The sequence below is a fragment of the Sus scrofa genome, chromosome 18, assembly GCF_000003025.6.
Source record: "Sus scrofa isolate TJ Tabasco breed Duroc chromosome 18, Sscrofa11.1, whole genome shotgun sequence".
NCBI classification, from domain to species: domain Eukaryota; kingdom Metazoa; phylum Chordata; class Mammalia; order Artiodactyla; family Suidae; genus Sus; species Sus scrofa.
The window spans coordinates 7,953,894-7,980,987 of record NC_010460.4 but is presented as its reverse complement, the minus strand read 5'-3'; the positions used below and the strand labels follow the sequence as shown (position 1 = coordinate 7,980,987).

Genomic DNA, 27,094 nt, shown 5'->3' with positions numbered 1-27,094 from the left:
TTCATGCTGCATTCACTGACTCACTTATTTTGTGTTATGAATGAAGATGAGAGGAAGGGGAGGGTCGTATAATTGCTTTGCTCTTGGTTATGTGATAACATTTCCTCCAAGGGGTGGAGCTCCCCCGCCTCCCTTCATCTGCTTGGTCTGCCTCATGCTTCCCTGGCCTTTCTGCTAACTCCTAGCCTGACTGTGGGCAGTCTGCTCCCTCTGAGTGTGCCCAGGGGTCTGTGGAGCACAAACACCCCAGTGGAAGGTGCTCTGTGTTGTGAACATGGGCTCTGGAACAAGCGTCTTTCAGGTGAAGGCCTGGCTCTGCTGCTTCCTCTGTGCAGCCTTGCGTGGTGATTAAAACCTCTTCCTTTATCTCAGGTGCAATGGAGATGACGATCAAAATACCACCGACTTCAGAGGGTTGAGAGCATCATTTGAATTGACATGTGTCACACGATTTGAACTCTGCTTGGCATATGGCATCCAATCAATAAACGTTAGTTATAGAACTGTCACAGGATCCAACAATTCCTCATCTGGCTATATATACAAAGGCAGTGGAAAAGGACATCGAATATGTATCTAAGCTTCCACGTTCATTCAGCAGTATTCACAATAGCCAAGATATGGCAACAACCCAGGTGTCCATTCATGGATGAATGGAGCCAATGGAGCATCATTTAGCCATAAGAAAGAAGGAAATCCTGCCATTTGTGACCACATGGATGGACCTTGAGGGCCTTATGCTAAGTGAAATAAGCCAGACAGAGAAAGAGAAATACTGCATAGTGTCACTTGTAACTGTATATGGAATATGAAAAAAAGATCAAACTTATAATGGGGAGTAAAAAAGGGATTGCCAGTGGTTGGGGAGTGGGAGGAATAAGAAGAGGTTGGTAAAAAGGTGCAGACTTAAGCTAGAAGACGGATAAGGTCTAAGGATCAGATGTATAACATAGTGACTATGGTGGTGACACTGTGTGGTACAAATAAAATTTGCTCAGAGAATAAAATTTAAACATCGTCACCAAATATATGTACATGTACATATACATACAGAGGGAGAGATGGAGCTGATTAACTAGATGAGAAGGGTCCTTTTTACAGTGTACACATATAGCAACTTTAAACATCTTATGATTTTGTCAATTATTTCTCAGTAAAGCTGGAAAAAAGAAAGGAGTTTGTCCAGAGAAGGCTTCCTAGAAGTAATATTGAGGTTGAGACCTTAAGAATGAGCAAGAAACTGTGGGTTTCACCACAGATGGTGTCGTTTTAGTAGGAGGTAGTAGTCACCCTGAAATTTAAAGACAAGAAGGAGTAACAACCTGTATATGGGAAAAAGAATGGGTATATTTATGGGTCTGACCGATTCACTTGGCTGTGTACCTGACATGAATACAACATTGCAAATCAACTCTACCTCAATAAATTTTTTTTTTCAAAAAGAATCCTGAAAGGATCACATTAATGACAACAAGGCGCTGATGTGAAAAAGGTCACAAAATTCTGAAAGGCAGAGACACAAAAGGGAACTCTTGACCTCCTACAAAGTTTGACAAACAGAACTGTACATTTTTTTTTCTTTTCGGGGCCGCACCTGCGGCACATGGAGGTTCCCAGACTGGGGGTCAAATCGGAGTTGCAGCTGCCAGCCTACACCATAGCCACAACCACATGGGATCTGAGCCGTTTTGCAACCCTCACCACAGCTCACCTCAAGGCCGGATCCTTAACCCACTGAGCAAGGCCAGGGATCAAACCCGAATCCTCATGGATACTAGTTTGGCTCATTACCTCTGAGCCACAATGGGAACTGTCTTTACACTCAGAAAATCACATATGCACACACACATACATAACACAGATTAGGGAGTCATTGGGAGGGAAGAGTTTTTCATTTTTGTTTGCAGAGGGTTCAGGGAGCCTAAGAGGTAGGAGCGTTGGGGCAGTGATATACCCATAACTCCTGAAATCTGAAAGTATGTTTGAACAAAGGTGGAGGTTCTAGAGGCAGGAGGCTTGCTGAAGTGCCACACACCAGCCTGCAGGAGAAAAAGATCACACTGTTGAGAAGTTAGAAGGAGAGGACAGGGATACTGGTACCTCAGTCCCCTAGGAGTTAGAGGATGAAACAGGCTCACAGCCCTGGGACACAGTGAAGTGATTTTGGAGGTCAGTGATTTTGGAGTGTTAGGCTGGTTTGGTGGCTGGTCTGTGCAGAATCGTAATCATTGCCATTTTCCCAGAAGTTAAGCCAGTTTGGGATCCAGAATCTTCCTATCATTATTCAACAGCTGCCAGTAGGTGGCGCCAGACCACTAGGAGACCTGGAATTCCCGGCCAAGCTCACCCTGGCTATTGATGTAATCTTGCAATAAATAATGTGACCCCCGTGTGCTACAGAATTGAAATTTTAGACTTTATTTACCATTATATGGTAGGCTGAATATCCTTTAATCTCACAGTTGCCCTGCGAAGAGTGTAGTGGTCCTTCCATTCTATGATGACAAGGTGGAGTTTTAGGAAAGTTAGTTAAATATCTTGGCCAGGGTAACTAAATTACTAAGTGAGGAGTTAGGATGTTGATGCTTTTAGATGGCATATAGCCAAGATTCCCAGAAATCTCCAAATCCAGCTCTGGCAGTTACTCCTATTCCATGAGAGGAACAGCAGGGGAATGGGGCTTGGGGCATATATTATTTTATTAAAGGTTAGGCCAGCATCTGGAAGCTCCCAAAGCAGAACTCCATTATGAGTTGGTTTGGCACATGCAGGAGACCTAGGCAGAATCCACACATCCGACTTGTCATTCTGTTCATAGTAGTTATTGCCATCTGCCTACACACTACCACTTCTCTCCTCCTCATTGCCCACAGAACCCCTGTGTTATTGGGTATGCCAATATTAACTAAGAATTAGCTACCTTGCCCATCTTTCTTTCAGATAAGAGTAGCCAGTGAGACAAAGAAGACTTTGGGTGGAATTTCATAGAAAGCCTTGTCACCTTATCTCCTTTTCTGTGAGCACCAGCCCTGAAGGAAAAGCCAAGAGAATCTCAACCCTGAAGTTTTTGAGGTGTTTTTTTTTTTTTTTTTTTTTTTTTTTTTTTTTTTTTTTGTCTTTTCTAGGGCCACACCTGTGGTACATGGAGGTTCCCAGACTAGCAGTCTGATCGGAGCTGTAGCCAGTGGCCTAGGTCAGAGCCACAGCAATGCAGGATCTGAGCCGCGTCTGTGACCTACACCACAGCTCATGGCAACGCCGGATCCTTAACCCACTGAGTGAGGCCAGGGACCAAACCCACAACCTCATGGTTCCTAGTCGGATTTGTTAACCACTGAGCCAAGTTGGGAACAACAAGTTTTTGAGTTTTCGAAAACCACACCAGCAGCTTCTCTGCTTTAGGCTTCTCATTGCGTGAGAAAGGTAATTTCTTTCTGTCTTTAAGTCACAATGCTTGAGTCACTGCAGCTAAAGGCTGAATGCAATGCCTAAACTGATAGCTTGCCTGCGAGAAGGATTCTGAGTCCATTCGCACTTTAGATGTTTGAAACAAGGAAGTGGAACACGATAAGGGCAGCTGTCTGTCTGTCTAGGTTCGTTTGTCATGAAGAGGCAGAAAACAGGAAGCACAGAGAGGACCCAAAAGGAAGGAGGTCTCTGCTTCCTGTGCAGTCCGATTTGTCAAAGGAAGGAGGGCAAGGGAGACAAGATTGGCTCATCTGCTTTTGGCTAGTGCCCAGCCCCGGTCTGGTTAACATAGGTGCCAGCGCTGAATCTTGTAGTTAAGGACATACTTAGATCACTGTCCCCAGCAGGGACCTGTGGGTAGGGATTCCTTTAGAAGGTACTCTGGACAGACCCCTCTTCAGCTTTGCTTTGTCCGCTAATATGAATTATGGAAGAGGAGGTTTTACGTAAAAGCTGATAGAGCTGGGAGACGTTGGATGACAAGCAGACTTGTTCTGTTGCTCTCTGATCACTGATGCTCTCTCAGCATCAGTGATACTTGGTGGGTACACTGTCCAGCAGAGACAGGGAAGATGGTACAAACGTGGCGATTCCCATGAGCAGCACAGAGAGGGAGTATGTAGGGGAGAGAGGCTGAGCCAGGGAAGTGGGCCGCAATGAGAGAGACTGTGCGTGGCTGTGAGACATTGGTGGTACCTAAAGACATTTATGGCATTCTTTTCACACTTTCCCCTGCAGTTGGGCCCTGGGTCTCATCACAGAGGAGAACTTCTGTAAAGTTTAGTGTTTTGTGTAGAAAAAAATCATGCATGCTATTACTTTCTAGTCACATTTTTTATAATTCAAAATATTGATTCAAATTGCCTTTTCTCCAAGGATCTTTGACTAAAATTGATTTTCCAAGATGTGTTGTGTACCTCTCAATGTGACACCGCATATGCCTAGGCCACATATATCCTGATCCCAAAAGCACAATTCTATGGGGAGGCCAAACAATTTGGACGGACTCTATGGGGATAGGAAGGTCCTGTAATTGCAGGTGGTTGTAGAAGCCAGCAAAATGCTGACAGCATGTTGCTTATAAGTTGGACTGGAATGGTTAGAGATTTTGGTGAGAGTCTGTCATAGCAAGGCCAGCAGAGAATATTTGGTTGACAGGTATAGAAACTCACAGAACCTGGATGCAAGATAGGATGGTGATAATGACGATAGTCATGACGATGATGGTAGTTGTGGTGGTCACATCGTTATGACGATGATGGTGGTGGTGATGGTAGTAGACATGTGGTCATGATGGTGGTGATGGTGGCAGTGGTGGTGGTCATGCGGTCCTGATGGTGGTGGTGAGGGTGTGATGGTGATGGTGGTGGTCATGTGGTCCTGATGGTGGTGGTGAGGGTGATGGTGGTGCTGGTCATATGGTGATGATGGTGGTGGTGAGGGTGTGATGGTGCTGGTCATGTGGTCCTGATGGTGGTGGTGAGGGTGTGATGGTGATGGTGCTGGTCATATGGTGATGATGGTGGTGGTGAGGGTGCTGGTGGTGGTCATGCGGTCAGAATGATGATGGTGATGATGGTGGTGGAGATGGTGATGGTGGGAATTAGTCGTAGAGGTGGTGACAGTAGTAATGGTAAAAGTATTATTCTACTGAAGAAGCAAGAGAGTCCCATGAAATTCTATTGTGCATTGGCTTTCACAGAAATAAGAAAAATACTAACAGCTAGTCTCTTGACTTTTTCTTCTTTGGGGTTGACTAATCTCTCACTTCTGCTCCTTTATATATGTCTACTCTATTCTCTTTTGGGCAAACAGATATTTTCAGTAAAACTTTAATTTCTGCCTCTTTGTAACATGACACGATCCCACAGTCTAAATATGATTCAGAATCTATGTCTCAATTCCTAATTTCCAAGAAAAGAATCCGATTGGACCAGGTTGGATCAGTCCAGTGCTGGTCCAGTCAGTTGTGACCAGTGAGTTCAGGTTGTGTTGGGGTCCCTTACAGGAGTGGGCAGGTGTTCCCTGGATGTAGGGGAGAGGCGCCATGGAGGAAATGGTGGGAATCTCTAGGATAAGATTTGAACTTAAAGAGAAGTAGCTATCTGGAGTTCCCATCTCGGCGCAGCGGAAACGAATCTGCCTAGAAACCATGAGGTTGCAGGTTTGATCCCTGGCCTTGCTCAGTGGGTTAAGGATATGGCATTGCGGTGAGCTGTGGTGTAGGTCACAGACGTGGCTCGGATCCCGTGTTACTGTGGCTGTGGTGTAGGCTGGAAGCTACAGCCCTGATTCAACCTCTAGCCTGGGAACTTTCATATGCTGTGGATGCAACCCTAAAAAGACAAAAAAAAAAAAAAAAAAAGAAAAAAAAAAAGAAAGAAAAAAGAGAAGTAGCTGTGTGTGAGGGGGAGTGGTAGAGTTTAATAAGCAGCAGCAGGTTCTAAGGTTTTTCTCTTTGGAGTACGTGGCAGAGAGTAAAGTTTGAATTTGTTGAATGAATGAACAGATATTTAATGTGAAAAAGCAATTTCTGGAGTTACCAACTTCTGACTCTGTGAACAATGAATTACTAGATCGAAACTAAGTTAGCACTTACTCAATTTCTCCACTATTTGAATGACCTTTAGCAAGTCCTTTCTCTTCATTTGTTTCCTCGTTGTACATGGGGATTCATAATACCTGCTTTATCTTTTTGTTGCGATGAAAGAGATAATACAAAAGGTCCTGAAAACTGCAAGGTGTCATATAAATTTTATGACTAACATGTGACTACTAAGTAATGTACTATCCCCAATAACTCTCGCTTTGGACTCGTACCTGTGTTTGCAAGTATTTCTGGGGGGGTGAGCAGTAGGAAACGATGAAAAGCCGTGTACAACTGCTGAATAATAGATGTTTCACAAGAGAGGGAAATGCTGAAATGCTCAGTAGAAATCGCTTTTATTCTCACTCTCCTTTGAACATTTCTGGGCAAGGAAATTCCTCCTCCTCTAAGCAAATTCTTTGTCTCCGGAGACCCTCTGACCTGAAGAGCTTTCTTGGGGGAAAAAGAAAAAAAAGAAGGAAAACTAGCTCGGTTGCAATAAAAAGAAAGAGGTACAATTTACCCAATTGTGTAGGTTATGGAGACTGAGAGATGATTGGTGACAGGAAGGGGTGAGATGCGTGTGCTTGTGCGTGTGCGTGGGGGTGGGTGGGGAGAGGGGGAGGAGGAGGGAGAGTGATGGGGCCGTGGAAGCAAAGTTAGGGCCTGGGCTGGTTTTTCTCCCTTAGCCTGTGGTTCAGTGTGGGAGGGCCTGATGTGTGCCACTTGTCTATCTGTGGTCCACAGATGAGAGAAACCAGCTCCTCCAGTGCACACTTCTGAGGCTGTGCCTGGGAGTAGAATAAGCTAAAGGAAGAGTTGTTAACAGAATTGAAGCTAATGATGCTGCTTGCTGGTTTTATTTGACTTTATTTCCAGAAAAGACAAGTGGGGGAGGAAGTGGGAAATCAACACTGGATATCAGGTACTTATTCAGAGGTTTCAGATAGTATTAAGTCATGCATATTGTCACCCCTAATTTACAGAGAAGGCAGTTGAGCTTCCGAACATTTAAATGACTGTCCAAGGTCTGTGGCAAGTCAGTCAAGATTCCAGTATTCAAACCCAGGCTAGTTTGATTCCAAACCTCATGCTCTTTCCATGACGCCATGCAGGGGACCACGAACTCCCATCTGAAGACTTAACATGGAAACAGTGTCCAGCAAATGATTTCATTTGAGTTCAATGTCATATTCACCTGTTTCAGGTTAATAGGCTTATTTAGGGCTGCTTTCAGGATTACCTAACCCAAGCACAGTTCACTACAGGTTAAATCCAGACAGATGAGTATCCTGTTTTGTTTTGTTTTTTTTAATAAGGATTTTATTCTGAGACGGGAGAATCCATTGTCCTGTTCAATGCTAGGAGGATGGGATGACACCCACTGGGGCTCAGCTCAGAGGTCAGAATGGGCTTCTCACATGGGTCTGGCTTTGATGGAGACTCGGTACTCAGCCAGCCAGGACTTGATGAGAGGCTAGCGCTCCCCTGAGCACTTTGCGGTATATTCACCCATGAAACAGAACACTGTATCCCCTTATTTTTTTAAAAAAGGGAATTTTAGGAGTGCCCATCATGGCTCAGCAGAAACGAAATGGACTAGCATCCATGAGGATGCACATTCGATCCCTGGCCTCGCTCAGTGGGTTAAGGATCCAGCGTTACCGTGAGCTGTGGTGTAGGTCGAAGACACAGCTTGGATCTGGTATTGCTGTGGCTGTGGTGTAGGCCAGAGGCTATAGCTCCCATTCAACCCCTAGCCTGGGAACCTCGATATGCCATGAGTGTGGCCCTAAAAAGAAAAAAAAAAAGAAACTTTAAATAGTTGTATTCATATAAAGTCACAGTAGCCACTCAATTCATATTTTTTTGTTATATTAATATACCTATGAGTACAATTTTCAAAAAGTATACACATTTGAGTGCATTTTCCATATATTCAATCTACCAGGTTATTGCGAATGGTGTAGTAAGAGTCACATGTGACACTGACTCTAGAGAAAAGGACTAAGGCTAACGAGTTAGTTTTCTTTGTGATGTGGCTCTGCCTTTCCAGGTGTTTACCCTGGCCTGAGGAAGCTCCCTAATTCTCTGATGTGTCTACTCAAGCCCAGTTCATTACAGGTTAAATCCAGACAGATGAGCTGTGCCATAGGTCACAGATGCGGCTCGGATCTGGTGTTGCTGTGACTGTGGTGTCGGCTGGTAGCCAAGCTCCAATTCAACCCCTAGCCTGGGAACCTATGTTGTTTGTTTCACTTGCTCCCCAGGTGTGTCTAGACTGATTGGGGTTGTTGCCCTAATCCCCCAGTTGTGTGTACACTGACTAGTGATTTCTCCTGAACTTGCCAGGTTTGCCTGCTATAACCTGGGGTAGGGTGGTCTCTAATTCCCAGGAGGGTTTTTGTTTTTTTTTTTTTTTTTTTTTTTACTTTTTTAGGTATGCACCTGCAGCATATGGAGGTTCCCAGGCTAGGGGTCAAATGGGAGCTTAGCTGCCTGCCTACAGCATACAGCTCACGGCAACGCTGGATCCTTACCCACTGAGTGAGGCCAGGGATCAAACCTGCGTCCTAGTTTCTATACTATCCTTGGATGTTGCCCTACTTTTGCAGGATATATACACTGACCAAGAGAGTCTCTCTACTCCCTGGGTGTGCCTACGCTAATTGAGGTGGAATCCATAACTCCCCAGTTCAGTCACTCTCCTTGGATGTCTGCTCAGTTCTCCAGGAGTGTCTTTTCTGATGTGAGATGCTGCTCAAATCCAACAGTGTTTTTACCCTAATCTCGAATATCTCCTGTCTCCCCATGGTCGTCTATATAAAGTGGGAAGGAAACACTCTATGCTTGAACATACTATTATTTCAGCAGTTCAGAAGATGGGAAACATCAATGTGAATTGAACATTTGGAGAAAATTTCCTGACCAAATGGGTCTTAAACTTGGCTCTGCAATAATAGAAAAGGGGTTTTCACAGAAGACAGAGGATGCACGCGAATCCCCATGGAGGGCCGCCCTCAGGAAATATGCAGAAGTAGCTATGAGCGAAGGTGATTGATGCATAGTGAAAAACTATTGGAAAAGTAGAGTCAAAAATGATAAAGGGCACCTTAAAAAGAGCAAGAAGAGTTTGAGACTTATCCTAAAGAACAGACTGATTATTTTAGGTTTTAGAAGGGAAGCTTGAATAAAGTTTTCTTTGGGGAAGGTTGGCACAGGAGAAAGGGGGTTCTCGCTCAGGACTGACTATGATCCAGGGGTTCTTTGATCTTTGGAGAATGTCCACAGAAGATCTCAGGGTTGCATGGGTCACTTCCATGCTTTTGGGTCACTCCAATGGACATGCAGCTTCCAGCTTCCAGTGTTCCCTCTGGGTATGACGTAGTCTCTTTTGGAGGCGTGGGAAAATGTAATAGTCTGAATAAAGACTAAGATAGACAGATAATCCAGCATATGGAGTGCTAAGCAGAGAGCTCAGAAATCTATTCCATGTTGGAGTTCCTGTTATGGTGCAGTGGAAACGAATCCGACTAGGAACCATGAGGTTGCAGGTTCGATCCCTGGCCTCGCTCAGTGGGTTAGTAATCCGGCGTTGCCGTGAGCTATGGTGTAGGTCACAGACGCGGCTCGGATCCCGAGTTGCTGTGGCTCTGGCATAGGCCAGCGGCTACAGCTCCGATTCGACCCCTAGCCTGGGAACCTCCATATGCTGTGGGTGCGGCCCTAGAAAGAAAAAAAAGAAAAAGAAATTATTCCATGTTTATGACAGCCTGGGCAGTTTCTGGTCTGCAGTCAGTCCCTGTTGCTGGTGGAAATCTTCTTGCCAACAGCCTGGAATCTCCACGCCATGGCCCTAGTGCACACTTCCCATGGCATATGGAGGTTCCCAGGCTAGGGGCTATGCCACAGTCACAGCAATGTGGGATCTGAGCCACATCTGCGACCTACACCACAGCTCACGGCAATGCCTGTTCCTTAACCCATTGAACAAGGCCAGGGATCAAACCTGCATCCTCATGGATGCTAGTCAGATTTGTTTCACTGAGCCACTATGGGAACTCATTTTTTTTTTTTCCCAGTTTTTGTCCCTGTCTTTTCCACAGCTGTCTTCTCTGTGGTTTTGCTGCAGTTTCTAAAGCAGGCCCCATTCTTTCTCACCTCTGTGCCTTTTCCCCCCAGTGTCTCTCTCCTTTTCTCCTTCCCTTCCCACCCACTCCCATCCATCTTTGCTTTTGGTTTCTTTCTTGTTGCTCCTAGGTGGGGGTATTCTTTATCCAGTGGCATTATCAGTACTCTCTTGTCTTTTGTGGCATCACCATTTGACTTCTTTCTTTTTTGGTCTTATGGCATATGGAGGATCCCAGGCTAGGGGTCCAGCCAGTGCTGTAGCCACAGGCCTACGTCACAGCCACAGAAACACCAGATCCGAGCCAAGTCTGTGACCTACACCACAGCTCACGGCAACGCTGGATCCTTAATTCACTGAGTAAGGGCAGGGATCGAACCCCACAACCTCATGGTTCCTAGTCAGATTTGTTAACCACTGAGTGACGACGGGAACTCCACCATTTGACTTCTGACATGCCCTTGGCTGTGAGGTTGTAGAGGCCTCAGATCCATGTTCCAGGGCGGGCTTGGCCAGATTGCATTGGTGTTTGCATTCCGGCTTCACAGCTTGTTGGTTACACAACCTTCTGGCAATTGCTCTTCGTGCCTCAGGTTTCTCAGCTATAAATCTGGGGTTATGACAGTCACTGCCTCACAGTGTAGTGACAAGGGGAAAGTGAAATCATGCCTGTGAATCGTTTAACGTGAGGCCTAGGCCATAGTAAGTGTTCCTTACTCTTGCTGTCATTGCTCTTCTGATAGATCTTTGTTTATAGCACACACATAATAACTAAGTTTTGAATGAACTTGTGTTTAGGACGTGGTTATTGTTGTATTTTCAGGGGTTGGAAGCAGGGAGGTGGCTTAGGGGCTAATGCATGCGCCAGACATGGGGTCTGGGGAAGGGTGGTGTCTGGAGTATTCCCAGGAGGAGGGCTTGTCATCCCATCACTGATTCTCACAGTTGCACGGCCCACATGGCTCCCAGATAGACCTGTTTTCCTGTTATCCTCAGGCCCAGACAAGGCTGTGTGTCACCAGGGCTGCAAACCCTTCCTGACTCCACAGTCCTGTACCTTGGTCTGCCCTGAATCGTCTCTTTAAATCCAAGGGCTAAACCTTCAAATGACAGCTCTAGTCTGGCAACATCATAGAGTGAGTGTGTGAACAGGGCCTTGGACAAAGTAGCTCCTAATAATTCTTTGTTTTTAAATGTTAATGGGCATTTAAAATCCTTAGGAGAGAAGGAGATATTGGTGTAGTTGAAGGTACCTAGGGTTGGGAGTCCAGGGTCTGGGCTCCAGTCACAGCTGTAACAGAGGCATAATGATCAAAATAATCATAATTGACACTGAGTGTATTTATTTTGTAACACCAAGTCTTTTATTGTTTTATAGGGTTTAATCTTTAAAATTTGATTGGATAAGTACCATTTTTACCTCTTTTTTTTTTATTTTTTTTTTATTTTTAGGGTTGCACCCACAGTGTTTGGAAGTTCCCAGGCTAAGGGTTGAATCAGAGCTGCAGCTGCTGGCTTACACCACAGCCACAGCAATGCTAGATCCTTACGCCACTGAGTGAGGCCAAGGATCGAACTCATGTCCTCATGGATACTAGTCAGAGTTGTCACCTCTGCACCAAAATGGGAACTTCAAGGCCTTTTTTTTTTTTAATGGCTGCACCCATAGCATATGGAGGTTCCCAAGCTAGGGGTCAAATTGGAGCTATAGGTTCCCGCCTATGCCACAGCCACAGCAATGCCAGATCCTTAACCCACTGATCAAGGTCAGGGATTGAACCTGGGTCCTCATGGATACTAGTCAGATTCCTTCCCACTGAGCCATGATGGGAACTCTGACTTTTTTTTTAAATTGAGGTATAATTGATTTACAATGTTGTATTAGTTTCTGGTATACAGCCGAGTAATTGGCTGACACACACACACCAATTTACATTTCTACTGACAGTGTAGCAGGGTTCCCTTTTTTCCATACTCTCTTTAGTATTTGTTATTTATAGATTTTTTAAATGATGGCCATTTTGACCAGTGTGAGGTGGTACCTCACTGTAGTTTTGATTTGCATTTCTCTAATAATTAGCAATGTTGAGCATATTTTCATGTGCCTGTTGGCCGTCTGTTTGTCTTCTTGGGAGAAATGTCTATTTAGGTCTTCTTCTGCCCATTTTTGGATTAGGTTGTTTGTTTTTTGTTATTAAGTTGTGTGAGCATTTGTATATTTTGGAAATGAAGACTTTATTTGTTGCATCATTTGCAAATATTTTCTCCCATCCCAAAAGTTGCCTTTTCATTTTTTTTATGGTTTTCTTTGCTTTGCAAAGTCTTTTGATTAGGTTCTATTTGTTTATTTTTTCCTTTAATTTCTATTGCCTTGGGGGACTGACCCAAGAAAACGTTGGTACAATTTATGTCAGAGAATATTTTGCCTAATTTTCTCGGTTAGGTGGTTTATGACATCTTGTCTTTAATTAAGTCTTTAAGCCATATTGTGTTTATTTTTGGGTATGGTGTTAGGTAGTATTCTAACTTCATTGATTTACATGCAGCTGTCCAACTTTCCCAACACCACTTGCTGAAGAGACTGTCTTTTCTCTATTTTATATTCTCGCCTCCTTTGTCAAAGATTAATTTTCTGTAGTTGTCTGAATTTATTTCCAGGCTCTCTATTCAGTTCTGTTGATGCATATGTCTGTTTTTGTGCCAGTACCATACTGTTTTGATTATTGTAGCTTTACAACGCTATAGTATTATCTGAAGTCTGGCAAGGTTATGCCTCCAAGCTTCGTTCCTTTTCCTCAGGATTGCTTTGGCAATTCTCGGTCTTTTGTGGTTCCATATACATTTGAGGATTATTCCAGTTCTGTGAAAAATGCCATGGGCAATTTGGTAGAGATCACATTAAATCTGTAGATTAGCTCGGGTAGTGTGGCCATTTTAACAATATGTACTCTTCTAATCCAAGAGCATGTGGTATCTTTCCATTTCTTTGAATCATCTTCAACTTCCTTTATTAGCGTTTTGTAGTTCTTTTTTTTTTCTTTTTTTAAAATGATCTTTATTTTTTCCATTATAGCTGGTTTGCAGTGTTCTGTCAATTTTCTACTGTACAGCAAAGTCACCCAGTCACACATATATATCTACATTCTTTTTCTCACATTGTCCTCCACCATGCTCCATCACAGTGGCTATGTTCTTAACATAGCAGTCTTTATAACATATATGTTCTTAACATAGAAGTCTTTCACCTCCTTGGTCAGGTTTATTCCTAAGTTATTTTTGATATGATTTTAGAAGGGATTTTTTTTTTCTTTCTCATTCTGATATTTCATTGTTAGTCAGACTGAGACTTCTATAAATTTAAAATAAAAATAAACTACTAGGAAATAAAATTTAAAACTACACACACACACACATGCAGACACACACACGCAGACACACAACACTCCATTTAAAAATTATTAGCGTCCGGGAGTTCCCGTCGTGGCGCAGTGGTTAACGAATCCGACTAGGAACCATGAGGTTGCGGGTTCGGTCCCTGCCCTTGCTCAGTGGGTTAAGGATCCGGCGTTGCCGTGAGCTGTGGTGTAGGTTGCAGACGCGGCTCGGATCCCAAGTTGCTGTGGCTCTGGCGTAGGCCGGTGGCTACAGCTCTGATTCAACCCCTAGCCTGGGAACCTCCATATGCCGCGGGAGCGGCCCAAGAAATAGCAACAATAACAACAACAACAACAACAACAACAACAACAACAACAAAAAGACAAAAGACAAAAAATAAATAAATAAAATAAAATAAAATAAAATAATTAGCGTCAATGCACATAAACTACTCTGACCAGTGGCAATAAAAGCTCCTAAATGCTCATCATCAGTTGTAGTACTGGCTTCCTTGGGACGGGCGCCAGGGGGTTCATGGACCACTGGGATCACTTGGAGTGGCAGGTACGCAAGCACACTGCCTGACTCTGATCGAGAGTCTGCCTAACAGTAGAGCATGGGGGTTTTTTTTGGCCATGCCTACAGCATGTGGAGATTCCCGGACCAGGGGTGGAACCCACCCTCGAAGCAGTCCTAGCTACTGCAGTGACAGTGCCAGATCCTTAACTCACTGCACCCCAAGGGAATTCCTAGAGGAGAATTCTTAACCTGGGGTTCATGCATTTAATTCAGAGAACAGGTGAATTTGGAAGGGGAACGTTTTCATGTTTTGTTTTGTTTTTTTTCCTTTGCTGAAATATTGACATTTAGTAGGTCTTTTAAGTATAAATTTAGCCCACAGATCACAGTAGTGTTAGCCGTACCTGAGACTTTGGTTCTGAGAAAAGTCGTGATTACTTTTACATCACATGTTGAAGATAATCTCAAAACGGTTTACACTATTTTGAAACTGCAATAGCTGTTAGGACAGCTGCTGGATTTTTTCATACATCATTAAAGAAGCACACTCATTACTATACTGCAATTTGAAAAGTATTCTAGCAACTGTAACTCAACAAAATTGATTTTTTTCTTATGTATTTTGTCTCATGAATTTAAGAATGTAACTCTTTTTGGGGGGTGCTGCACCTGCAGCATATGGAGGTTCCCAGGCTAGGGGTCTAATCAGAGCCACAGCTGCTGGCCTCTGCCACAGCCACAACAACGCCAGATCCGAGCCTCATCTGCGGCCTATACCACAGTGCACGGCAACACTGGATCTTTAACCTACTGAGCAAGGCCAGGGATCAAACCCACAACCTCACGGTTCCTAGTTGGATCTGTTTCCACTGTGCCATCGCAGGAACTCCTTAAAGCTGTAATTCTAAGAGAGGTCCAGAAGAGGCACAAGATTGCCAAAGGGTCTCTAGCCAACCTCCACCCCCCCCCCCAAAAAAAAAAGCTTCAGGACACTTCTTCTAGAGGCAAGAAAAGAGGAAGACTATTTTGAAAACATTTTCAGAAATATTTCCTTCAAGCACAGATCAGCCGATGAGATTAGGGGCCGCTAGGAACGAGGGTGCTCCCTGGGATACTGAGATCAGTTATTTGTTTTTTTGTCCTTTATCACCTGTGCTTTGAGTCAGTCTGTGCTCTTCTACCCAGAGTACCCTCACCACTCAGCCCTCAGAGTATCCTCACCGGGCATAAACGTCCAGTGCCCAAGGGGTCCGGGTGGTCGCTCCTTGCTCCACGGTCTTCGGGATGTCCTCCTCAGAGAAAGACCTTGATTACTAATTAACCAGCAAAGCTGATCCTGAGAAGGAGCTGGACGGTCATTTGCATTTGAGCTCCATTATCATCAGCGCCTTAACCAGTTACCAGGGCTGTGGCTGCTTTCTGTGGACTGTGCTCTGCTCTCAGTGCCAGCCCATCGTTGAGAGAGAGGCAGCAGCAGCGGCGGCGGCGGCGGCGGCGGTGATGAGGTATGTGCTTACACTCAGGGCTGCCGCTCTTGGGGGTGGGGGGAGCTGGTGCTCGTCTCCTGCCATCAAATGCCCTTGTTCATTTGTTAACACAGACAAAGTAAACATGAACAGCAGATCGCAAAAGCCCACAAACGCACATATCAAACAAAATTCAACTCTTTTTTCCCTTGGGGTGTGTGTGTGTGTGTGTGTGTGTGTGTGTGTGTGTGTGTGTGTGTGTGTTCCTCTGAATTTGGCTGAATCTACAAGCCCTGCAGGAGCCAGACCTGTGTGTGTGTCTGTGTGTAGTGTGAGGAATGATTTAATATTCAGGGCGAGGCAGCTGGTAGAAATTCTTCCTGATTCTGGAGATGAAGTGAGGGAGTAAGGGGAAAGGAGATAGAAGTTGGGGGGTAGGTTAGGGCATTTTGGGACTTCCCTCTAAAAGGATGTGATTGAGAAATGGTATTTAGAGAACCCATCATAGTCAGGAAGTTGCGAAATCTATTTCTATCCCTGTGAACTTGGTCCTTTTACTGATCAAATAAAGAATTATCATGAGGAAGAGTCTAAAAGTGTGTGGAGTTCCCGCTTTGGCGTAGCAGGTTAAGATCTGGCATTGCCGCAGCTGTGGCCTAGGTCACTGCTGCAGCTCAGATTCAATCCCCTGGCCTGGGAACTTCCATATGCTGTGGGTGCAGCCAAAAAAAAAAAAAAAAAAGTGTGTGTGTGTGTCTGTGAATGTGAAGTATTGGGGAATGTGCACACTTTGGTGGGACGTGGGAGAGAATTCCTGTAGAATCTGGAAGAAGGTTCTAAAGGGAATGATCTGGACTGTCTTGTGTGAATATGGACCAAAAGTACCAGGGGAAGGGGAGAAGGTGATGGGCTGTTGCCAGCCTGTCTCTGGTAAAACAGAGTGAGAAGGGGTCGTGTCCTCACTGGTTGCTAAGCGTCTAGCTGAACACACGTGGATATTTCTTTCCTGATGGGCCACAGAGGTGAGAAGGAATGGTTGCTACTGGGAAAATGGAGGGAGGCCAAGATCAATCCCATAGGTTCCTGATAAGAGGGTCTCAACGGTGGCTTTCATGCGCTAAAGGGACCTGCAGCCTGTCTATTGCTCTTGGTCATGATGTGGAGCAGCGTGTGGTGTGTGGTGGGCAGGGAGGAGGCAGAGGGAAGGGTCTTTGGTCTGCTCTGCTGGGTGGACCCAAATGGCCTGGGGGACCTTCTGTCCTGTACCCCCAGTTGAAGGTAGCTCATGACGCTTCCACAGATGCCAGTGGCTTTTATTATCAGGCATCCCTCACAGATGAGTTTTGATGGGCTAACATTTTACAAACTGCCTCATGAGCATAGAATACTAAGGACTAGATGAACATAGAAGAAGAAATTTTCTACTTATAATTTTTCAAGGAGTTCCCGTCATGGCTCAGTGAAACAAATCTGACCAGCATCCATGAGGATGCAGGTCTGATCCCTGGCCTCGTTCATTGGGTTAAGGATCTGGCATTGCCATGAGCTGTGGTGTAGGTCACGGATGCAGCTCGGATCTGGTGTTGCTGTGGCTATGGTGTAGGCCAGCAGCTATAGCTCCGATTCAAACCATAGCCTGGGAACCTCCATATGCTGCAGATGTGGCTCAAAAACGACAAAAAAAAAAAAAAAAAAAAAAAGCAACGAAATTGCAAAACTGCAGAATATGCCTTTGCATGCTGTGCTGCTGGGGTCGCAGTAGGTCATAGTTGTCTTCCAGACATGATCCCTTTAGGGTTCAGATGGGGAAAATGAGGCCCGTTAGCTACTTTCCCCCTTCCTATTCTCTAAACATCCAAGTGACAATGTACTACGACAGTAAATTTTGCCCAGAAAATTTGAAGAATAGCCACGGTGTTTTGGGGATCGTCTTTGCAAGTTATTCTCAGTCTCCGTAAAACTAACCCTCTCTTTGCCTTGTGTTATCAAAGGATGTTTTTAATGCTTCTATTTTTATTTTTTTAACATTTTAAAAAGTATAGTTGATTTACAAGGCAGTGCCCTGTTTCTCCTGTTTGGCGAAGAATTTCTAAAAGAAAGGTTTAGATTGCCATATGCAAATCAGATGCTAACTCTAATTCAGGAAAAAAAAAAAAAAGAATGTTGATTATCCGGTTTTCCCAGATGAATTCAGATAGCCATTTCAACGGTTTGGCCATTCATGGTTTGGGCCCCACCTGGTTTATCTATCTACTCGGACTAAATGATTATAACAGTACCAGGAAAATGAGCTTTGGCAATTACTCATATAACCGTTTTAATTCGAGAGGACAGCATTACTATGGAGTCCGCATGATTTATGTCCAGTAATAATTTGCAGTTTTCCATGAGATCTTCCCTGAGCAGCCTGATGAAAACTGCAACCCTCACTCTCACATTCCCCATGCTCCTCGCACCTAAGCTTAATTTTTCTCCATAGAACTTATCAAAGTCTAACCTATTGCATATTCATTTATCTTGTTTATTGTCCTTTTTTTTGCTACCCCCAGGAACATAAGTCCTTCCTTCGAGGGCAAGGATATTTTAACCTTTTGTTGGTTGTTGCATAACGTGTTCCTAAAAGCATGCTTGGCACACTGTAGCAGCTTAATAAATAAGTGAATAATAAATAATAATAATAAATAATAAATGAGTGAATAATAAGCTGCAAGCAGAGCTCCTATTCCTCCAAAGTCAGAGCATTGATAAACGTGGAAAATGACGTGCAATGGCAACTCGTTCTCCTGGCTCTGGGGGAATTGAAAACTGTCCTGCGGGTGGTAAACTTCAAGTGAATTGACTGCTGCAGATGCCTCCAAAACCACGTTAACATCCCCCAGGTGCTGTGGAGATGGAAATGTTGCAGAATTGTTTGCTTTTCTTTTCCTAAGCCTCCTAACCCAGGGCTGTCTTTGGAAAGACACACAGCCTCCCTTCTCTTAATTTAGAAAGCTTTGTTGTCTTGAGTATGTAAATTTTCTGTACTTGCATCTTGCGTGGAAGCTGGACTCCGCAGTCCAGCTCAGACTGCCTCGTTTGAAGCCTGGCCTCTCTGTGAAACGGGGATGGTTACAGCCGCCTCAGCTTAGGGGGTGATTGGGAGGATGAAACGGGATAATGCGTGTAAGTGCTCTGCCCAGTGCCGCACACATTCGAAGTACTTGGTTAATGACCCAGATACTGGTTGATAAAAGCAGTCTCACAAAAAGCCTAAGCTGGAGTACACCGTGGGCATCATAGCATAGACTGCAGAGCAGCTGCTCCAAGTTCTGGCTGTGGGGTCCAAAGGGCGGTGTTCAAATGGGGCTTTGCTCCTTATCAGCTGTGTGACATCAGGCAGCTTATTTGACCTTGGTGAAGCTTAATTTCCTCATCTGATAGTGGAGATGGTACAGTGACTCAGTGGGGGGAGGTTATGAAGGTCACATGCCACAGATTATGTAAACCTCTTAGCACGTTACTCGGTTATTGTTCACTACTAATGTCCTTTCAGCTGCACAGTTTATGTTTGTCATGGCCAAAGACTGATGGCAGACTGCCAAGTAACAGCTTTTTTAAGACATTTTTTTCTTTTAAAAGCAGTTAAAACTATTTAAATTACTTATTCTATTGGCCTTTTGCCATTTTTCTCGATCTTGATTTTTTTTCTAAATTATGTTTCTCATTGAGATTGTAGGTTTCACCATTGAAATCCCTATAATTTGAGAAGTAAGATCAATCAGAGGATACTGATGAGGGTTTTTTTTTTTCTTAAAGTTTAAGGAAATTTTTTTATATAGCTAGAAAATAATTATTATTGTTCCATAGAGCAGGTAACCATATTTGCATATATGATGCAAAAGGAATTTTGATAAGAGGCAAATAGATGATTGATTGATTGATTGATTGTCTTTTTGTCTTTTCCAGGGCTGCACCTGCATTATATAGAGGATCCCAGGCTAGGGGTCGAATCGGAGCTACAGCTGCTGGCCTACACCACAGCTCACGGCAACCCAGATCCTTAACCCACTGAGCAAGGCCAGGGATCGAACCCGCAACCTCATGGTTCCTCATCGGATTTGTTTCCGCTGCACCACGATGGGAACTTCTAAACAGATTTTTTAAACATGTAAATGATTTTTTCAAAAGTCATATTTACTCATGTGTATTATCTGTTGCTGCATGACAAATTACTCCAAAATTTAACAGCTCGAAGCAATAAACATTTGTTATCTCAGAGGTCCAGTGGGTTTGCAATGCTTAGCTTGGTGGTTCTGGTTCAAGGTCTCCATGAGGTTGCAGCCATGATGTTGCCTGGGGCTGCTGTCATGTGAAGGCTTGACTGGGCCTGGAGAACCTGAACCTGAACCTGAGATGCTTCACTCACATGGCTGTTGGCAAAAGCCCTCAGACCCTTGCTAGCTCTTGGACCTTTCTATAGCTCCACTGGAGGGTTGACCTGGCAACTGGCTTCTCTAAGAGGTGATCCAAGAAGAGCAAGGAAGGAATCCAAGAAAAAGAGACAGAGAGAAGCTCTAATGCCTTTTACATCCCAGTCTCGCAAGTCACGAGCTCTGCCAGGTTCTCTTTGTTAGATTTGAGTCACTGAGTCCAGCCCACTCTCGAGGGGTCAAGCATGGGGGGCCTGGCTCCACCTCTTAAAGGGAAGAGTATCAGAGAATTGGTGGATTTGGAAAAAAAGACTCCACTATATCATGATTTTGAATAATATTGAATCTTATTTTATTTCATATTTTACTCAGTCCTCTCTATGCACTTCTATATTGACAGTCTTTTGCCCTTACATGTGAAAAACCTCTATCTGTACATATGGGCTAAGTTTCTATAAATGGACTTCCAGATTATGGGTGTAAATAACTTGAGTAGCTTTTGCCAAATCTTCATTGCGCAACTGGTATTTACAGTTTGACTAGTAAGTGGTGGGTGGCTTTTCCTTTGTAGTGTCTGTCAGTGAGCATTTGGGACATTTTTAAATATCACTATGAAAAACAGTCCCCTATTTCACAGCGATCAGCAACCACCAAAGAGAAGGAGATGGACGCACTTCCATAGACATTCCGATAACTCCTCTCCTTGCCAGTGAATATGAGATCGCTCTTGACCTCATTTGTTAAATTTACTTATATCAGGCATGAAGGTTATTAGTATTTATGGAGTTTTACATGCACGATGAGTATCACAGAGTATTTTATAAAGCCTTTGGGGAATGCGAGGTATTGGGGATAGGACAGGTAAGAAAGATTGGAGTAGCATCATTAATTTTAGAAAAACCAAGGCAAGCCTTGTTGTAGAGAAAGGTTCAGCCCCGTTTCCTTTTGCCTGGTAAGAGGGCATTCCAGCAGCAGTTTCTCATCAGTGTGTGAGAAAGGCTGTTTCTGCCTGAGGACCGTGTGGCGGTCGAGTGAGGACACGAAGGCGAGCCTGCAGGAAGGCTTCGGAGAAATTGAGCTGAGGATTTAAGATTCCTAAGTGGGGGAGTTGGGATGAAGGCCTGAGGGAAGAAGAGCGAGGATGTGCCTTCTGAGTAAAGACGGTGGTTTGCAAGGCAGCCCAGGAGAGGAGCAGCAGGTGGGCTGGTGCAGAAAGCAGGCCTTGAATGGGCCGGATTGCTGCTCACAGCTCCTCCTGCTTCTTCCTAGCTTTCTGCACCTGTGTCTCGGGTGACACGTGAGTCACCTGGCACATGGGGCCATAAAGCACTTAGCAGATAGGAGTTCCTGTCAGAACCAGTTCCTCAGGACAGCAGCCAGAATGTGCATCTTCCACTTCACAAAGCACCAAGTGAGGGCTGCTGCCACCGTGACACAGGGAGGAAGCGACACCTTTCTTAGGAACTTGCTGTTTCGTACCCAAGACTCACTCTTTCCTTTATGGCAAATAGTGCTATAAGAATATGTAATGCTTTATTACTGAAAGGGTTTTTATTTGATTCTCAAAATAAGATGACAACAGATAACAATAACAGTAGGTATTCTTAATTCCATGCGTGCCCATCAGAAAACTGAAACTCAAGCGTTGAGGAAATTCTTTTGGCAGAAAATGGTAGGGCTGAGCGTCAAGCTCTGGTCTTCTCAAGCTGTGCCTCGCATGCTCTCCTGCTGAGAAGGGGAACTTGGGGAAATAACAAAGAAGGAAACTACCCAAGAATGTTTAGCATCTTTCATGGAAGAAAAGAATAAAGAAGCCGGCAATTTGGGCGACTCGCTCAACATGACATATTAAAAGCTGGGACGAATTTGATAGATCTTCTCGTTCAGCTGCTTTAAGTCCTAAGTGAAGAAATGGACCTGGAAAGCTTGAAGAGATTTCTCAAGGTCATCCAGCTAATTGTTTTCAGTATGAGGAATAAAACTGAGGCTTTCTGATTTTAAGAAACGGTGTTCTCTTTCTACCATAATTGCTTTATCGTGTAGAAGGTAGCAATGGTACTGGAGTTTAAGCTCACTTAAGGCCGGCACCGTTATTGTAGCCTGTGAAATAGCTTCGTGGTGCATTATCATTCGGAAGTACTCAGGAATTTTGTAAATATTCAATCAGGGGATAAAATGTTATTGGTCAATAAGTATCGATTATGCAGATCCTGCTGGTAGGTACTTAGAAAGGAAATCAAGAGGAGGAAGCAGGCGTAACTCTCACACCCTCAGAGCTCACGATTTGGGAAAGAAGAGAGGTGCTGGAAGTTCCTGACGTGGCTCATCAGAAACGAATCTGACTCGCATCCGTGAGGACACAGGTTTGATCCCTGGCCTTGCTCAGTGGGGTAGGGATCCGATGTTGCCATGAACAGACACGGCTTGGATCCTGCATTGCCGTAGCTGTGGCTTGCATAGGCCAGAGGCTGCAGCTCCGATTCGACCCCTAGTCTGGGAACCTCCATATGCCTCGGGTGCAGCCCTAAAAAGACTAAAGAAAAAGAAAAGAAAAGAGGTATTGTAAAGCTAGGGAAGCAGACCCACCTTTACAGAAAAAGCTTCAGCAAAACTTATTCTTGGTCACAAATGAGCTGGGGTTAGAGAAGATGCATTGATATACTGGAACTACTGGAGGTGTTGGGAAGGGTGCTTTGATAAGGGGTTGAAAACTTTCACAAGGTGCCACCCATCCCCCGAATGTTTCATCTTATGAAAATCCTTAACAAAACAGTGACAAACCATTCCGACGATGCATGTTTTATTTTTCTTTATTACTGTGTCATTCTTCAGTTTAGTCCCTCATGGCACCGTCCTTAATTTACACTTGGGGTTCCCATTCCCCTTCATAGGATAATGTTGTTCAATATTATTAAATCCACTGATGAACTCAAAACCTCCCAAGTGATTCTCAAACAGCCATCAGGGGAATTGAATATCAAAATAATCTGGGGAATGTTCAAAACCTTCAGAGAAGGGTTCAAGATGGTAGACCGATCCCAGGCTTTTACCTTTCTTCCTTTCCAAACTTTTTTCTTTACCTTTTTTTTCCTACTGTACATCATGGTGACCCAGTTACACATACATGTATACATCTTTTTTTCTCACGTTATCATGCTCCATCATAAGTGCCTAGACATAGTTCCCAGTGCTACACAGCAGGATCTCATGGCTAATCCATTCCAAAGGCAATCTTCTGCATCTAACAACCCCAAGCTCCCCATCCACACCACTCCTTCCCCATCCCCCTTGACAACCACAAGTCTATTCTCCAAGTCCATGATTTCCTTTTCTGTAGAAAGTTTCCTTTGTGCCGTATATTAGATTCCAGATATAAGTGGTATCATATGGTATTTGTCTTTCTCTTTCTGACTTACTTCACTCAGTATGAGAGTCTCTAGTTCCATCTATGTTGCTGCAAATGGCATTATTTTGTTCTTTTTTATGGCTGAGTTGTATTCCATTGTGTATATATACCACTTACATTGATGTTCTAATGAAGATGTCCCAAACGAAATGAGTTGGAAATAATACAGAAGAAGAAAAGCAGACAGAGCCATTGTACTGGGAATTTCAGAGCAGATTGTGATCTCAACTCAAAATCAGCCTAGGAAAGGGGTTCTGCAGTGGAGTTGGGGGCAATTTTGGTCAGAGATACCATCAAGGCCATGAGCTGGGAGTAGAAGGGTATGGAGAGCAGGGGAGAGATGTAGGCTTAGCTGTGGTTGGGCTTATGAAGGCACTGTGAAGAGAGTTGTCTTCCAGAAAGCACGTTTACTGGAGTATATGCTCTTTATAAAAAGATGGCATTCAGCTTTTTCTCTGTATGTTACAATTCACCTGAAGGCTGTTACTCACTCATGTGAGCAATAGTCACGAAGGTCATGTGGAGGTCGTAAAACAAACACCTGCCTGGAGAGACTGATGCATCACTCCTTCATACGTCAAAGATGATTAATTTCTAGAAACCTTGACTTGGCTCCTTTTGTAAAATAAGTCAATGCCTTCTAACTTATTTTCTAAGTCCAAATTTCATTTTTCCTTTCTGTTTCCCTTGTGCCCCTGTAGTCACTGATGAGGTTCAGGGGATGAAGGCACAGCAGTTTCCATTCTCCCTCCCTTTACCTCTGGGGAAGGAGGCATGAGGGCCCTACAGTGCACCTGTGGCACAAAGGACCTCGTTGTGATCTTTCTACTCAGTCTTGCTCCCAAATCTGCGAACACTCATGTAGACATGCCAGGTGGCATCCATTGAGGCATGGCAGGGTTCTTCCGATACTGTTCACATCATAGAGCACCAGGAAGTTGAAGGTGGCGTCACTAGGCTCATTGAAAGGGATCTGATTTCCAGAGAAGGCAATTCCCAGCAGAAGGATGGCCCTGGACCCTCTGCCCTGGCCCCACCCAGCTGCGCATGAGCCGAGGAAATTGATACCTCAGGCTCTTGGACCAAGAGGGATGACTGGAGGGGGGTGGGTAAGTCCCTCTTCCTCAGTGCCCTCTAGTCACAGATTATCCTCAGAGTTCAAAGTCTAGACACAGATAGAGTGTACAGGAGCAGGAGACTCTCTTAATTGTCCCTCGTGACAGTTAGGTCCCGCTGCCTAATTGTGACTTGTCCTGAGCTTTGGATCACTGTCATTCAAGCCAACAGCACCTCAGTCCTTTCATCTGTATGGTAGGAAAATCGGCCTCATCAATTCTTTGAGCTCAGTATTGTTGTGAAGATGGAATGCAGTCACTGAAGGCTGCTGCTGTCCTAGGTAGGCAGACAGGGTATTCCCAGGGTTCCCAGGACTAAACTAAGCCAATGGCATGAAGTCTCAAGCTTTCCCTTTCAAAGACAGTAAACATCTTACAAGATGCTGTTGGAATTTGGCACAAAGGACCCATGGATATGTTTTAGTTAATGTTTGAGCGAGAATGCAGAATGTCAACCTGTAGAGGACAAGCTTTCTGAAGAGTGACATAGTGGGGTCAGAGGAGGGAGGTGCTAACACACAGTCACATCTGGGGCATCCAGGAGAAGGACATGAAGGGAGTGATGGGGGATTATATACTTGCTACTCACGGAGGATAGTGCCACAACTCAGCCCAGACTCAGAATTGATCCGAACAGGAGTACCCATTGTGGCTCCTGTGGTTAACGAATCTGACTAGCATCCCTGAGGATGCAGGTTTGATCCCTGGCCTCGTTCAGTGGGGTAAGGATCTGGCATTGCTATGGCTGTGGTGTAGGCTGGCGACTACGGCTCTGATTCGACCCCTAGCCTGGGAACTTCCATATGCTTCAGGTATGGCCCTAAAAAGCAAAAAAAAAAAAAAAAATAATATTAACAATAACATCAATTAATACAGATAAAATGGATTTAAATCTATGAGGTCATAAATATCTTGGACCCCAAAGTCTCACTGTTCTTCTTTGGAGTATGCTAAGGAAACAACTCCTTATTTTGAAAATCAGTAAGTGAAGAGTCAAATGTTTATTTACCTCTCCTATACAAACTGTACTTCTATGAACCAAATAATAGATGAAGGGAAATTTCTTTCTATAGGAGTATTTAATACATTAGCAAAGAATGATAGCCTAAGAGTGTCACTACATTACAACTCCCAGTGAAATCATGAATTTAAGAAATGCCCACCAGTGTCTGCGAACATTTAAAAAAAAAAAAAAAGCAGGAGAGTCTGCTAGATTTTATGTGTCTCCTGATGGAAGGTGTTATGCCATTGATGCACTAGTCTTGCTAAAACGACACACCTGTGTCCGTCAAAACTCTAGATGTAATAATTTACAGGAAATACAAAGATGGAGAAACATGTTAGCATGAGTGGAGATGCAATCACCAAAATCCAGATTGTGAGGAAATCTATAGAACAAAACCCTATTGGTTAAAAAAGACTTACCTTTCACACAAAATATATATATATATCATTAGGAACATATAAATCTTATTTTTATCCTATGAGACTAGAAGAAACTATAAACTGCCTACCAAATAATGAGGGAAATGTCAACACTGACCAGATATTTGATGATTAAAGAATTATTTTAAAAATACTTTAAGTATAATAACAGTATTTGGCTGCTTGGCTTTTGTGAAATTTCTTATTTAAAAAAATATGCTTAAATGTCTCCAAAATAAAAGATATGAAATCTGAGATTTGCTTCCAAATAATCCAAGGTTCAAGAGAGAAATGAACAAAAATAGACAAAATGAGATCGGCCATGTATTGATAGTTTTTAAAATCTAGTTGATGGATATGTGGGCATTTGTTATGTTATTCCTTCCATTTGTGTATACATTTGAGCTTTTCCATTGAAAAATTTGCTAGCTGGAGTTCCCGCTGTGGTGCAGTGGGTTAAGGATCCAACTGTAGCAGTTTGGGTTGCTGTGGAGGTAAGGGTTTGATCCCTGGCCAGCCTGGCACAGTGGGTTAAAGGATCCAGGGTTGTTGCATTTGCAGCTTGGATTAAATCCCTAGCCTGAGAATTTCCATATGCTGTGGATGTGGCCATAAAAAAATTACTAGGTATATGTTAAATAAAACTCAAATCTAAAATTATTTTCTCTCTCTCTCTCTCTCTTTTTTTTTTTTTTTTTTTTTGTAGATGGCAAGAAAGAAGTTGAAAAAGTTCACTGATTTGGAGCTTATGCTCAGTGTTCTTCTGCTCGTAGTGTTTATCGTCACCATCCCTCTGTTTGTACTTTCAGCCAGAGAGTCTTTGGAATCAAAAGGTAATGAGGAACTGTTCTTCTCCTTCCAGTGTTGCTCTTATAGAGCACAAATCTCATAAATGACAGGGAAGTGCCGCTTTCACGTTCTCTGGTGTGTGTGTATGTGTGCGTGTGGTATGGGTGTTGGGGAGCCCTTGACTCAAACTGTGACAGCACAACAGGTATTCCTGGTAGGCCTGACTCTTCCATTTACCAATTAGCACAGTGCAGGATTCCACAACTGGCACTTGGAATATTTTTGCCAAATTCCATGGAATAATTCCAACTTTTCTAACTGTCATAATTAACAGTGCCCTTAAATGGAAGGCAGTCCGTATGTCATCAATTAAAGTATCTTAAGGCCAAGTTTGATTCTTTAAGAA

The 27,094-nt window shown here is 43.8% G+C and overlaps 1 protein-coding gene across 3 annotated transcripts in view; it reads left to right on the top strand.

The window, feature by feature from the left end:
* Positions 1-27,094, top strand: part of MGAM (maltase-glucoamylase) — a 125,609-nt gene that overhangs the window by 16,150 nt on the left and 82,365 nt on the right. Inside the window, exons 1-2 of one of the 3 annotated variants that reach the window (XM_021079098.1) lie at positions 10,868-10,886; positions 26,606-26,732. In XM_021079098.1, coding sequence (XP_020934757.1) covers positions 26,606-26,732 — 127 coding nt within the window. In that variant the 5' untranslated portion in view covers positions 10,868-10,886. Of the gene's footprint in view, positions 1-10,867; positions 10,887-15,319; positions 15,584-26,605; positions 26,733-27,094 lie in introns of those variants that run through there. The other 2 variants (XM_021079096.1, XM_021079097.1) reach the window with 2 other exon arrangements.